The following is a 14,822-nucleotide window of genomic DNA, read 5'->3' on the forward strand; positions in this document are numbered from 1 at the left end:
ATAGGTAACCCTGTTAAGCGCTGTTAAACCCTACTGATTTTCATGCAAAGAAGTAAAGCGCGATCCTTTACCTGGGAGTAAGCTCAGTTGCTGGCAATGTGGCTTGCTTTTGAGAAAACCCTCCTAGGGTCGTGATTCACCCATTCGAAGAGTTGCACGGTTGCTTCAAAGCAAAGCCACCTTCTACCACCAAGCTTACTCCCGAGTAACACACGCCTCAGAGCCAACCATTTTTTCTAAACTAAAACCTCAGTATTCAGGTTAAATTGCCGTGTTGGCACTTTGCGATAAATAAGTGGGTTTTGGGTTGCAGTTTGGGCACTCGGTCTCAAAAAGGTTCGTCATCACTGTGCTATTCTAATATACGCCACGCAAAGCTACGAAGACACCTCCCTCGAAACAAAAAAGAAGGAAAAAACCACACGTGCCACACTGCTAGGACCCAAACCACCTTGAGCCTCGATACCCTTTCAGGGCCATCTTCACCGCTGACAATGGTATAGCGTCTCACTCACCCTAGCGTTCAATGAAATGTCGTGACGACGTTTTTGCCGGGGAGGCCCTGAATGGTGGTGCCACTGCCGATAGTCTTTTGCCGCGGCTTGATCCGCGTTTATTGGATGTCACGGGGATGAGTGGTGATTTTGGTGGAGTAAGATCCCTTGGCAGCAAAGCTGAGAGGGGAAAGGGGTAGGGTTAAGACCCTGCCGCTTCTCCGGCCGCCCCCCACTCTGGGCCATTCAATTCTAAGAGGTTTTTGCTCTACCACACTGGGGAGGGAGGGGGGTACGTCCAAGAGAACAACTAGAACCAGGGGGCATTCACTGAAAATGCTGGGGGGAAGAATTGGGACCGTAGAAGGAGCCGCTGCTTCACACAGCGTGTGATTGGTGTTTAGAATATGCACTGCCACGGGAGGTGGTGATGGCCCACTAACCTGGTTAAAGCATAAAAAGGGCTTGGACGAATTTATGGAGGAGAAGTCGATCTGCTGGCTACCAGTCTTGGTCCTGCTTGGTCTGAGATTACGATGCCTTAGCTGGACCAAGGTGCTCGGGAGCAGCAGCATGAAGGCCCTTGGGTTCACACCCTCCTGCCGCGTGAGCTCTAAGAGGCACCTAATTGGGCCACTGCGAGTAGCAGAGTGCTGGACTAGATGGACTCTGGTCTGGTCCAGCAGGCTAGTTCTTATGTTCTTATGTTCTTATAGGTGGCAGATGCAATATGCTATCTTTTCCAGCCCTGGGAACCCACGATAAACAACAAGGAAGTGCCCAGACATCCGGCTGTTCGGCACTCCAAGTGCATGGGAGCTGCAGGGGCGCATCGGACTGCAACCGGTGGCATCATTAGGGCCTTGGGGTATGCTCTTAAATACCACCATTATGTCAGGTTCAAGCACAACTTGGGGGAAAAAAGTGTCGGAAATTGCAAATTACAGAAGGCGGTCCCATTTCTTCTGCCTGGTTTGCTTAAGGTGAAGGCAGAGATCCACTTATCTTAGAAGGCTTGGCACATGAAGAGGTTCTAACTGCTTCGGCTGGGGGGGGGGGGGTCCCCAACCTTTCTTTGCCTGCGTGGGCCTTTAGAATTCAGGACAGAGCGTCAGGTGCAGCACAAAGTGGCAGCTGCAGGAGGCACAATAATGATCGCTGGCGGCTGCGGTTGGGCCTTCTGTCCCATGGCGGAATCGATCCGATGGGCTGTGGTGGCAGCTTGTGACCAAACAAATGTTTTAAAAGATCTGCACAGCCAAGCATACCTCTCGTGGCCAATCAGAAACCTTCCTGGGCAAAGGCCCCACCCACTAAAAAAAACCACTTGGTAGGGACTCCTGTGCTAGGGAAATACCCTCAAAATCAGGGAAGGGGGGGGGTGTCCTGTGACAGTGAAGAATTCAGACAAAGTTGCTTGCGCAGCGTGAGTTTTTGGATACCTTTTTGTTGAAAATAGGTCTTCATCAAGGAGTTGCCTTTAAAAAAAAGTGAAAAAATAGGTGGTCTACAAACAGTAGTATTCACTAGCATTTTACCCAATTTGGCAGGTGTGTGGGGTGCAGGGGAGGGAAGGTGAGAGATGGTTAACAAAACACACAGGCGTAAGAGCATGCATCTCTGTTACCAAGGTTGCTTTTCAACACTACTGGAAGAATGGCTCCGACATTTCCCGGTGATTCTACCTGGATGATCTGTAAAGGGTTTATGAGGAATTAAGCCTCTACCAACCCGGCCCACCCTCTGACCACCTGCTGTCCCCCAATGGCTAGATGGCCATGTCACAGCGAGGCCGATTCTGTGAACTTAGGCAGGTCGAGAGAGAGAGGATGGAGGAAGGGTCGAGTCGGCGTTTGGTGACCTCTTAGCTGGCACTTTCAGGCTACCCAGAATAGTACCCACGATTAATTAATACTTTGCCAGTGTGGTGTAGAGGTTAGAAGATTGGATTCTAATCTGGAGAACCGGGTTTTGATTCCCTTGATCTGCCACTTGAGCTGTGGGAAGCTTATCTGGGCTGAACCAGATTAGCTTGTGCACTCCGACAAGCGCCAGCTGGGTGACCCTGGGGCTAGTCACGGTTCTCTTAGGGACTCTCATTTACTATTCTCTAAGGTGTCTCCAGATTAGAGTGCACCTGCTCTGCAACCATTACACCACAAATGCCTAGTATGCCTCCTCTCTTGCAGAACCCACAAACAGGAAACGGGATTTGAGACAAGGTTCCACTCTGGCGTTCTTCCTGTTCCCTCGTCTACTGAAACATCGATTGGAGTTGTATTTCCTATGTTGCCCTACCCCTCGACCATCCCCTTTTAAAAGGGATGCATTTTGAACTCTGCACGGTGATATGTGCCGGTACCTACCGGAGGCAATGTTGCCTTTAGTCAGCTTCCCTCCTAGTTTGGCCAGTGATTTGGGGTTACGGTGATGATGCCTGCCACTGGTGGTCTTGGCGTACGGTGGCGCCGCCGGGGGTACCCGGTCCAGGCGCGTTCCGAGGGGCTGACTCACCGCTGGGCCAGGTGTAAGTCGCTTGAGTCCCTGGGACCGGGACAAAGAATAGAAGGATGGGTCAGCCGAGGCGTGGAACAGTGAGCGCCCCGTGAACAGGCGCTCGGTGCTCAAAGCAAGTGGGAACTCCTTCTGGCAGGTGCTGCATTTAAGAAAGGTCCTGCCAGTAGAAAACTAGCTCTTCAAGGAGAAAGAAAGGATAGAAATCTTCTCTCTACAGTTTTCCCTCTATAGGGAAATTTCAGGTAAGGTCTAACCAATGTTCCAGGTGAGGTCTAACCAATGCAGAATAGAGGTACAATTATGCCCCTCGATCTAGACACTATACTCCTATTGATACAGACTTCAAATCATGTGCAGGCTCTGATCTGATAAGATGGGGCTAGCCAGGTCAAGACAAAAGACTTACAGAGGTAGTTTGCCATTGCCTGCCTCTGCAGAGCAACCCTGGACTTCCTTGGTGGCTTCCCATTCATAGAATCTTAGAGGTGGAAGAGACCCCAAGGGCCATCCAGTCCAACCCCCTGCCATGCAAGGACACACAATCAAAGCGTTCCTGACAGATGGCCATCCACCTTCTCCTTAAAAACCTCCCAAGAAGGAGACTCCGAGGCAGTGAATTCCACTGTTGAACAGCCCTTACGGTCAGGAAATTTTTCCTGATGTTTAGGTGGAATCTCTTTTCCTTCACCTTGAACCCATGACTCCTGGTCCTAGTCTCTGGAGCAGCAGAAAACAAGCTTGCTCCCTCACCAACAGGACATCCCTTCTAAACATGGCTATCATGTCCTCTTTTAACCTTCACCAAACTAAACACACCCAGCTCCCTAAGTCTCTCCTCATTGGGCATGGATTCCTGACCTTTGACCATTTTGGTTGCCCTCCTCTAGACCCATTTCAGCTTGTCAATATCCTTCTTGAATTGCAGAGCCCAGAACTGTACACAAAGTATTCCAGGTGAGGTCTAACCAATGCAGAATAGAGGTGCAATTATGCCCCTCGATCTAGACACTGTACTCCTATTGATGCAGCCCAGAATCGCATTGGCTTCCTTACTGTTCCTTCCGATCCGTTAGCAACTTGGCTTGAGAATAAAAGACAACGAGCAACGGAAGCACGCCGTGACCCAAGCCCTCTGCCTTTCGCGAGTCTAGGTAGTGAGCGTCTGCAAAGAGGCTGACTCCCTTGCTCTAACGCATTTAGGCACTTTTTTCCGGTGGGAGCGGTGACCAGCTTGGTCGTCATGATTGTCCCGTTGCTGCTGACCACCATGATAGGGGAGTTGCTGCTGCTGGGCAAGGTGGCCGTGACCGGCTTGGGGAGGATTTTGCTGGGCTGCACCTGCTGGGTGATTATTTTGACCCCTGGTGGAAGAAAGTGGGAAGCTTTAGAAAGGGAAGGGACATGTGAAAACACACACACACACACACTCACACTCAAACCCTGGAGAGACACACAAAGATCTTCTTCTAAATGTTTCTGTTATGTCTCAAAGAATCAGGAGTCGGAGGAACAAAACATGGTGCTTTATTTCAAAGCTGCTACTCACACATAGCCTAAAATCACTCTGCAGCTGTGCTCAATATAACACACCTACTGATTACCAATTCCCAATTTGGCAGCAGCACAGACTCTTAAAACAATGCATTACCTCACAATCAATACAATGCAGTACACCCCTTCCCCCTAACTCCCCTGTAATAATCTGGTGGGATTCTCTTTAGCTGGGGTATTCTCAATCCCGCTCAGCTCTCCCTGAGTCTGTGTTTGTTCCCTGGTTCTGCAAAACAATTGGACCCTTTGCTGTTTCCTTATCCTGCATCTCCATCTGTGCCCTTAACGCCCCATTGCTCACTCTGGGACAATTCGACTTCTTGCTGGCACCTCAGCCAGAAGCTCCATCTGCCCCGCGCCCTAGATTCGAGGACCTGGGGTTCCCACAGTCTACTGTTGGACCCTGGCACTCTCTTCCTTACTTGGCCAACATGTCTGCGGTTCACCCGCCCCTCTTCCAGATTTCACCCCACATAGGGCAAGGGTTGTTGAAGCTGCCTGCAACTGCTGGTTCGGCGCGGGACCTGCTCCATAATTTGGGACATACACCGTATCATCCCCTATCAAATGACCGAGGGTCTTCGATCACCTGATCTTCTTTCCGTGGGCCCGATCATCCGGCTGATTAAGGTTACGTTCGGTTAATGGCGACGCTGTAAGTTTCCGATTCATTAGCAACTCCGCAGGACTCCTCCCGGTGCAGCTGTGCACGGTGCGTATGTGCTGTGTTAACAAAAAATTCCCGCCAACCGGCGGTGCCAATCCCCCTCTACTGTAACGCAGTAATGCATCGTTCGTAATACGCACCATCCTTTCATGCTACGCCTTATTCGTAGACGGATGAAAAGGGGCCGAGGTAACCTGGCCGAATAACACCGTGGCCAGGAATACTCTAAACTCCTTGGATGGCGCTGTTCGAAGCCCATTATCCGATACCACCACGGTGCATCCGGGTGGCCATGGGTTTCAAATAACTTCCGCAGTTCGAACGCTGTTTGTGATGTCGTGGACATTACTGGCGTTACCGCTCGCCATTACGAACATGATTCCACTCCGGTGAGAAACACCTGGCCTTGGAAACGCCGGTGCAAAATCAATATGTACCCATGTCCACGGTCTCTTTGTGGACTCTTATTGATAAATGGGCAAGATTTCCGGTTGGGCAGGTCGCGTTATCTATCGACGCCCTGCACCTGGCTACCCATTCTACTGCTTCACTATCCATCTTTGGCCACCACGCGCTTCGGGCCTGTGCCTTCCCGAACTCTCACTGTTCAGTGCCCTACATGCAGGCCTCCAGCACCTCAAATGCCTTAAAGCTGCTGGGGATCACTACTCTATTTCCCCACAGTAAGAAAACCGTATGGACAGGTCTCGTGCTGCCTCATTCCAAACGGTCCGAATTTTTCCTCGCCTGTGGCTGACTACTTCCATGCCCAATTCCAGGCTCGGGCAAGCACTGCGTTCTTAGCTGACCTTACTGCTATTTCACCGCTGCAGCACTGGAACAAATAACGATTCCAACATCAAGACTTCTCAAAGTGAGGAATAGTCTTCCTCCTCGCTTTGTACTGCGCAAGCAATTCATATCGCGTGACCAATTTGCTGCTGGTTTTACGAGACGCAATCATATGCGTTCAGGAACATTGTACACGCCAACATTCTAGGGGACAAATATCAGGTGTCTGAATCTGAGGAAGATAATCCCATGCCGCTTATGGTCTGTAACAATCATAAATCGTGGCCCATGCACGTAATCATGAAGCTTATTGCCCAAACCATGTGTAATGCCATGCCATCGTTATCAATTCTGCGTGTAATTGGGCTCCGTTGTAGACAACGTCCTAGAATAATACATGATGGGGAACTTCCCGCATATCCTCCAATTGATGGCTGAACGACCGACGCATAAACCATGCGGGGAGGCGTAGCACGTCAAAATTCAATGGCTTCCTCTCATCGATGGAACTGTACACTTACCGGTGACAGCGTGGTTTGGCATCAGGAATTACTTCTCGTTTGGACTTGTCCACTGCCACACTGCCCGACATCTAATAAAGCGTTGCAGTGGCTATTTCATAGTGGCCTTATGCTTTAAGCATGAATGGTAAAAATTTGGCGATGCCAAAAATGCCTGTAACATCTTGCTTTGACGTTGGTGCCGGGCATTCTGGATGACTCACCGCTGCCGATGTCGGGTGGATTACCCTTGCATCTACCATGTATCCCGAAACTTCGCCTTGCGCTACTCCAAACGCGCATTTTTCGCGCTTCGCGCGCGCAACCCTACATCTGAGAAGCACTGCAGTACTTTCCGTTACCGATGTCATCAGTTCCTCCTCAGTTGCACTTACTATCAAGACATCATCAAAATATGGTATGACTCCCGGCAAGTTTCTTCATCATTTCTTCCATCTAAGCTCTGGAATATCCCAGGAGATAAACTCACTCCAAATTGCAGCCAGCTTTACTCTGAATACCCCCCATAACGAGTCACTGCTATCGTCTGGGCTTCTGCAGTGGTATCATCCACTTCCAGCGCTGTTGGTATGCCTGCGCTAAAACGGTCATTTGCAAAAACCTTTCCCCCTGCCAATGTTGCTAACAACTGACTGACAACTGGCACTGGAGTACGGATGTTTCTGCAATGCCGCGTTAATTATTGCACTTATAATCAGCACAAATGCGCGCATCTACATTGGCCTTCAGGGGGGTCCTGATTGGAGTTTCCCATTTTGCATTTACCACTGGCTCCAATATTCCCTGTTCCAATAACCGATCTAGTTCTGCATCCACTTTAGAGAATAAAGCAAATGGAATCATGCGGCGTTTGAAGCCGTATTGGGGGGTACTAAAGGATCAAGATGCAAAGATACGGTAGGTGGACCCATATACTGCCCCAGTCCCTCAGCAAACACACTCTTAGAGATTCTCCCACTAGCACCTCCCATGTCAACTTGCTAGCCTCATGACGTTCCAGTAAATACCGTTTCGGCCTCTGGCCGAACCGGCTTCAGCCGGTAGGCTCGTCCGCCTTGCTTCCCCTGTAACAATTTCAAACATCCATCAAACATATGATGGCTGCATGGACGTTACACATACCAACCACAGGTACTCTATGTCCTTGATAATCCATTCAGATGGTAAGTCACACAATTGACGGTCGATCATCATATGGGCAAAATGTTTTATAAGTGTCCCCATGAAAGCGATGGAGAATGCTGATGAGTCCGCTTCCATGCAAGGGACATCCTGGATCTTCACGGTCATGACAACTTCAGCTGGATCTCCCGGGTTTGCACGTGGTTAATTCCACATCAGCAACGTAATACCACATCGCACACTGCTCATGTGGGGGTTAGCCGGATCAAAATAGCTACATGCTTACAACAAGGTGCATCCCACAGAGTGTCTTAGCAGATGAGCCGGGGAACATCTCTTCTTGGTCCCTGATACCTTTTTTCTCTGCACACTCTCCCAATATCACCCCAGCGTTTACAACAGAAACAATTGTTATCTTTAAATTTCTATAATGCGATTCTCTGTCATCGGGCCCACCACAACTGTTTATCTGTTAACAGCTTCATACTGCGTTGATCTTCCCATCTTCATTTACGCCATGCTGCAGTCTCCTGAATTTCTACGTTGCCGGTTCTACAGTCCCACTGCTGGCTGTTTGCAATCGTCTGTGAACTTCTGGCTTGTCGCACCTCCCGAGTGAACGCCGCCAGCACGTTCGAAATTCAAAGGCTTCTTGCGTATGCCGTTGAGAAAGTCAAGTCTGTGCTGCCAGCAGCAACTTTTGCAATGGTGCCTCTCTCAGACCACAGATAGACGATCCCTTAACGTTTCTTCGTTGGAGAATTGACATTGTTACGCCGACCGCCGGTAAGACTGCAACGCGTCACGTGCTTTCAGTCCCATACTGATGCGGTTTGTAAAAAACACGCCATTAAACAATTTCTGACGTGGTTGGTCTGGAATCAAATGGTTCCCTTAATGCAGTCAATTATCTCTACAAGCGGTGTTGCTGATAAGTCTCTTAGGCGCTATCCGACGCTGAGGCGAGGTCAAATACCCCTTCACCACAGAACAAAAAAAACCGACTCTTTTCGCTTTCTGGGTCTGTTATGCCATTTGCCAGAAGATAAAATTCCAATCCCGGACCTCGCCAACTCTGCCGCCTCAAAGGAAACTTCGAATTGACCGTTATTGCCGCCCTTGAAATGCGGTTACTCACAGTGGATGCTGCACAAAGGCTTGCTAGGCTGGTCATAAGGTTATGCTGGTCGCCAATATGTTATGTCTCAAAAAATCAGGAGTCGGAACGGGAGGACAAGACGCGGTGCTTTATTTCAAAACTTCTTCTCACACATAGCCTAAAATTCGCTCTACGGCTGTGCTCAATATAACACACCTACCGATTACCAATTCCGTTGCAGCGGCTGCGGACTCTTAAAACAATACAGTACCACACGATCATTACAATACGGTACAGTTTCCGTATCACCGTTACATTCCGGCGGTGACTTTGCGCAGTATATGTCTGGACGCAAGCTTGGCGGAGGCGTTCCGCCATTATGGGCAAAGATGGGCGGTTGAAGTTACTTCCTGCTTATTGGAAGCGTGAAATGCAGTTGGGATTTTTTGAATTTTCGGTGCTTTTCTGTTTTTTTTGGCCTGCCAGAGTTACGGTTTGCAGGCTAGTGGCACTTTAATTTTAGGGTTTTTAAAAGAAACTATACCGTGACCGCCGGTTTGGTGGGGTTTGAGGTTCCAGGAGTCCAAAGTTATGGGATTGTAGGGAGTGTCCCCATCCCCCATCGCTTCCAATGGGAGCCAATAGTAGATGGGGGCTGTTGAAGTGGGGTCCATAGCGGTTCGACCAACTGAACTAAAACCTAATTAAACCTGGGTGGTATCATCAGTAGGGGCTCATGAACTCATACCGGTGTGAGAATTTTAGGTGCTGCTATCTTAATAATTACATCCCTGACGGCAGGCATTTGCCTAAGTTTCCCCAGATTCGCAGAAGTGCACCTCTTTCCAGCCAATGCATTGCTGTTTTCCTCCTCTCTCTCTCTCTCTTCCTTTCACTACGGTACTTTAATAAGGGTTATTGTTCGAACGTTGGGGGGGGGGCATCAAACTCAGGTGGTTTGCTTTGAGCAACAGGATTTGCCTGAGTGCATTGCTGAAGCTTTGGCACCGGAACACCGGAGCGTATCCAATCAAAACCTATATAAGATATTTGGCGGCTTGCATTGTGACCACAAACGGTGGTATATGTCAGGAATCAGGGACAGCATTTGTTAGAAGCTGAGGCGCCAGGGCTTGTAGCATTTGGTTTGGGGCTGCGTCTCCAGCTTCTACGCAGGTCCAAAAAGTTTGTCTTTGCTGGAAATGAGGGAGCTTCGGCTTTTTTCGAGGAACGGTGGCTCCATGACGGAAAAAAAAATCTTCGCCTTGGGACTTTCCCTCATGGGAGTCTCTTCATATGCTTACATACGGAAATTTACCATCATCTAAAGATCAGACTTCTTCGCGACCAGGAATACCAATCTCTCCTGCTGCACAAAGCTCCTATTTCCCCTCTATACTTTGGGATCACACCCCTGAAATCTAGCCCTGCACCATATGTTAAGAACAACATGTTAATTACCAAAGTTACAGATGGGTCATGACAAGAAATAGGTGCAAACTCCGAACCCTCTGTCTATCGCCAAAGGTGCGTTTCCTTAACATCCCGCAAAGTGAGCGTTGTTGTCCGGTACTGTCTAGCATGCTATGGACACTGTCCACTTATATCCTACTTTTCATTTGAGGTATAATGATATTAGGGGCGATCTGGGAATACTACCTCTGGGAATTTATGATAACCTCTCAGACAATCTAAAAATATCTAAGCTATTGAACAGCCCTAATGTAGAAATTTCTGAAGCAGTAGCTACATTTTTAATCCATGTTCTACATGATATATAACAATGATCCTGTTTTTGTACTTGGAATGTATGGTACTTCTGGTTTATGCCTAATAAAGGTTTTTGGATTGGATTGGACTGGACTTTGGGCTAGTCACAGTTCTCTCTGAACTCTCTCAGCCCCACCTGCTTCACAAGGTGTCTGTTGTGGGGGGGGGGGGGGGGGAAAGGAGCTCATAAGCCACCTTGAGTCTCCTTACAAGAGAGAAAGGTGGGGTATAAATCCAAACTTTTCTTCTTCTCTTCTAAATCATCACCCTTTTGGGGCACAAAGAAAACAGCCCTCTGCCCACAGGTGGGATCCAGCAGGTTCTCACAGGTTCCCGAGAGTAGGTTACTGATTATTTGTGTGTGCCGAGAGGGGGTGACTAATGGGTGATTTTGCCACGTGATTTCTGCCTTAGTTATGCCCCTCCTCTCAGCAGTAGCGCGCAGAACTTGAAGCAGTCTGGCAGGAAGTGCACCGGCGTGCGTGGCAGCCTGCGCCTGCGTGCATTCGTTTCCCGCCCAAGGACCAGCGCAGCGGCTGCATCCTTGCCACAGCCCCGTCCAGGAATGCCCCGCCCCCGGAATGCCCGGCCACGCCCTCGGAATACCCCGCTCAGCCCCATTGGCACTACGCCACAGTTTGAATCCCACCACCATGGGAACCTGTTACTAAAATTTTTGGATCCCACCACTGCCTCTGTCGCTGACAGGAGCGGACTGGGAGGAAGAGGTGGCCTGGGCAAAGGGCTCGGTTCTTCCGCCTCGAAAAGAGGGAGGGAGAAAGAGCTCGCCCGACCGACCCCAGGCAGCTTCTCTGGGCGTCTCTTCTGCTGCACAGAGTTCACCGAGGACACGCAACTGTTTTTTTCGCCCAGCATAGGGCTCATTGGAGCCGTGCACCTCTTTCCACAGGACAGGGCTGCAGGGGCGTACTGCCCAGAGGGACATATGGGGGCCAAACGTCCCCAGGCTGCGGTCATTTAGTCACGTGGGAGGCGAAAAATCTCCCCCACATCCCTCCTCCATGCCCCCCCCCCCAGGTCCACGCACTGACTTCAAGACCTGGTGCAAAAAAAAAGTTGTTTGATCGTGGTGGGGGAGGGTGGCTGCCCGTTGGGGGACGGGACGACATTCAGATTTTGCACCGGGCTACATTTCCCCTAGAAACGCCTCTGCAAGGTTGGCAGCACCCCCAAGGCATTAAGCTCACGGGACTTTGGGTGGTAGCCGTAACAGCTGATCCAACCCGGTTGCTGTCCCCCGCCCTGCCAAGCAAATATTTAAAGGCCCGCTGCCTTTGAATAGGGAGGCTCCGTCTGGCATCTGTAGCTAACAGCCGCTGAGGGTCTTTTCCTCCATCAACTGGGTCTACCTGCCGCCCCTCCCCACCTCCGGCCTTTAAGCCGCTCTGCACATCTCGCAACGGCAAATTCAATTACCCGTTGGGTGAACTGACGTCCTCTTTCCTGACTCCGCCTCCAACGCTTTGGGTGGCGAGGGATGCCAGGCCTGGATTGGCAACCAGTGGGAGGCCAGGGTGAGCAAGGGCATGGGAGGCACCCAGTAGTGATGGCGTGATGCTGCTTCTGGGGAAACCCTAACGTGCCAGTCTATGACAGAACCATAAAGCTTCTGGCGATTCCTAGAGAGGCACGATGTCACTTCCTGATGGCCATATTACAGTGGTGGGATCCCAAAATTTTAGTAACAGGTTCCCATGGGGGTGGGATTCAAACAGTAAAGCGTGGCGTAATGGGGCTGGAGGCGGAGGAGACACACTGACTCAGGCGTGGCAGACGTCAGTCCGGGGGTGGGACATTAATAATTTCTCTGTTACTGTAAAAAACTCTTACTGTAAAAAAAAAGTTCCTAATTTCCAGCTGGTATCTTTCTGTGTTTAAACTCATTATATATGGATCCTATGGGTCTACTGCCAAAAGAAACAACTCCTCTAATTGACTGCCTGTCAAATACTTAATACTTTCAAATACTTAATTTTGTTTCTAGAAATCAAAAGAAGGAGACTTTCCTTAAACAAGGAACTTGACCATATTTCTAAAGTATATATGGTTTTAAACTTCAGCCCAACAGGGAGAATTATCCCGTTTCCTACCTTCGCTAACCAGCCACATAGGAAACAACAGGACTTGATGATTTTTGGACCTAATGGAATTTCTAACGGAAAAGCAGACCCAATTAGTAACCCCCTCTCGGCACACACAAATAATTAGTAACCTCCTCTCGGGAACTGGTGAGAACCTGCTGGATCCCACCTCTGCCCGTAAGGTTTTCAGCAATTCCTAGGAATTGCTGAAAACCTTATGGGTAACAAAATACGGTCATCCGGAAGTGACACTGCGCCTCTCTAGGAATCGCCAGAAACTTTATGGTTCTGTCACAGAGTTTCTAGTGACTCCTAGAGAGACACGATGTCACTTCCTGATGGCCTTTTTACATTTTTCTCCCAGCAGGGAAGAGGAACCTGCAGCCCTACGGCTATCCCGGAGGGTTAGGACCGCTACCCACGCACTGTGGCCTCCGTTACCTGACTCCTGTTTGATCTGGATGGTGGGCTTGATGCCAGGAGGCAGAGGAGACGGCTGGGGAGGCGGGGGTGGTGCTGGAGACTGCTGTGCTGATGCCTGTGTCTGGGTGACGAGCGATGCTTGGGTCAGCTGCTGCTGCTGCGCCTGCTGCTGCTTGGGGAACTGTGCCAGGATCTGCGTGGGCGTCCCCACCAAGCTTTTGGGGGAAGGAAGTCTGGTCGAGGCCACCTTAATGGCGGACGTGGACACACCTGGAGGAAAGGAGGCAAGCTAAGATGCTGCAAACCCCGCCTTCATACAAGACCTAGGGAGCAGCCCTACTGGATTAGTGGGTGGGTCATCCAGTCCAACATGTGTCTCACACTGTGGCCTTGCGTTCCTCTGGAGGTAGCCACTGGAGCCTTCAACTTCAATGTTGGACTAGATCAGGGGTGGGCAATTATTTTTTCCATGGGGCCGCATAAGAAACAGAAAATATTGTGGAGGGCCGGGCCCTCCTGCCGTCCAGAGGGGGCGTGCTCAGGTCAGCCCTTCCCGCTCCTTGCCCTTTGGCGGCAGTTCGCATAGCAACAGTCACTTGCTCTCGCCACCCTCCCCACCTTTTCCTCTCACGGCGCTTGCACAATGTGGTGGGGCTCCAAGGGTGGGGAGAGAACTATAGCTTTTTTAAAGCTCTCTCGCGATCCTCCCCATCTGTTCCTGACACCGCGCCTGTGTAAGAAAGCGGGGCTCCCAAGAGGGGGAAGTGTGTGCGTGCGCGTGAATGACCGAGAGAGGCTTTTTTTTATAATCCCAGTCTCGCACCGCTTCTCCCGGCCGCCATTTTGATGACGGGTTCTTCTAAAGCAGGGGCCAGTCAGGGTCATCCGGCGTGCCGGATGTGGCCCACGGGCTGTATAATGCCCAGGTCTGGACTAGATGGACTCTGGTCTGATCCAGCAGGCTAGTTCTTATGTTCTGATGTTGCCTGCTGGCACTGGGATTCCTATCTGAGTCCCGGGAAGAGAAAGCAAGCTCTAAATGACACAAATGATTAAACAGGTATCTTTATAGAGTAGAGGCAGTACCCACTCCACTTTAAAAGACAGTGTGAAACAGTGGTCAAGAGCATCAGGCTAGTATCTGCAAGACTCAGGTTAGAATCCCCACGTGTCACGGAAACTCGCTGGATAGCTTTGGCCCAATCACACACTCTCCGTCTACCCCACGAGGCTACCAATCTTGATCCTCCTTGATCTCAGATTGCAAAGGCCTTAGCAGACCAGGTGCTCGGGAGCAGCAGCAGCAGCCGCAGAAGGCCATTGCTTTCACCTCCTGCATGTGAGCTCCCAAAGGCACCTGGTGGGCCACTGCGAGTAGCAGAGAGCTGGACTAGATGGACTCTGGTCTGATCCAGCTGGCTCGTTCTTATGTGAGGATAAAATGGAGGAAGGGAAATGACGGAAGCCTCTTTGGGTTCCCATTGAGGAGAAAGGTAGAGTACAAATGAACAAAGCCCCACCCCCCATCCCCCGCCTCTCCCAGCCACACCCCGTCCTCTTGAAGCCAACAAACACCTGCCGCAGGCAACGAGCGGCTCACCCTGTGCTACCGTTGACATCACGACGGAAGGCGTGGAGGACACCACGGTGGTCACGGCCACAGTGCTGGAGGCGGAAGAGGGAGTGGAGCAGCTGCTGCTGCTGCTGACCAGAGAGGACACAGAGCTGATGATAACTCCCTGGCTGTTTCACAGTGCATTGGGA

The 14,822-nt window shown here is 50.4% G+C and overlaps 2 protein-coding genes across 2 annotated transcripts in view; one reads left to right on the top strand and one right to left on the bottom strand.

Annotated features, from left to right (window-relative positions):
- Positions 1-2,813, top strand: part of EMSY (EMSY transcriptional repressor, BRCA2 interacting) — a 35,948-nt gene extending 33,135 nt beyond the window's left edge. The window contains 3 exon segments of the mRNA XM_048493047.1: positions 521-652; positions 1,211-1,362; positions 2,684-2,813. Of these exon segments, the coding sequence (XP_048349004.1) occupies positions 521-652; positions 1,211-1,362; positions 2,684-2,813 (414 nt within the window).
- A 103-nt stretch (positions 2,814-2,916) lies between these two features.
- Positions 2,917-14,802, bottom strand: LOC125430808 (BRCA2-interacting transcriptional repressor EMSY-like). Its single transcript, XM_048493048.1, has 4 exons — positions 14,659-14,802; positions 13,077-13,328; positions 4,223-4,372; positions 2,917-3,038 (listed from the first exon to the last, which is right to left on the bottom strand). The coding sequence occupies exons 1-4, from the start codon at positions 14,675-14,677 to the stop codon at positions 2,917-2,919; spliced, it is 543 nt and encodes a 180-aa protein (XP_048349005.1). The 5' UTR covers positions 14,678-14,802.
- Between the last annotated feature and the right edge of the window lie 20 nt (positions 14,803-14,822).

This window comes from Sphaerodactylus townsendi, linkage group LG04 (genome assembly GCF_021028975.2).
Source record: "Sphaerodactylus townsendi isolate TG3544 linkage group LG04, MPM_Stown_v2.3, whole genome shotgun sequence".
In the NCBI taxonomy this organism is placed as follows: domain Eukaryota; kingdom Metazoa; phylum Chordata; class Lepidosauria; order Squamata; family Sphaerodactylidae; genus Sphaerodactylus; species Sphaerodactylus townsendi.

Bases quoted from the DNA above. Each gene is read 5' to 3' on its own strand.
- LOC125430808 (XM_048493048.1), bottom strand. The intron at 4,373-13,076 runs GTAACGGAGGCC...TTCTTCCACCAG, and splicing joins CCAGATCAAACAGGAGTCAG to GGGTCAAAATAATCACCCAG. The intron at 3,039-4,222 runs GAAAAAAGTGCC...TCCCGGTCCCAG, and splicing joins GCTGGTCACCGCTCCCACCG to GGACTCAAGCGACTTACACC.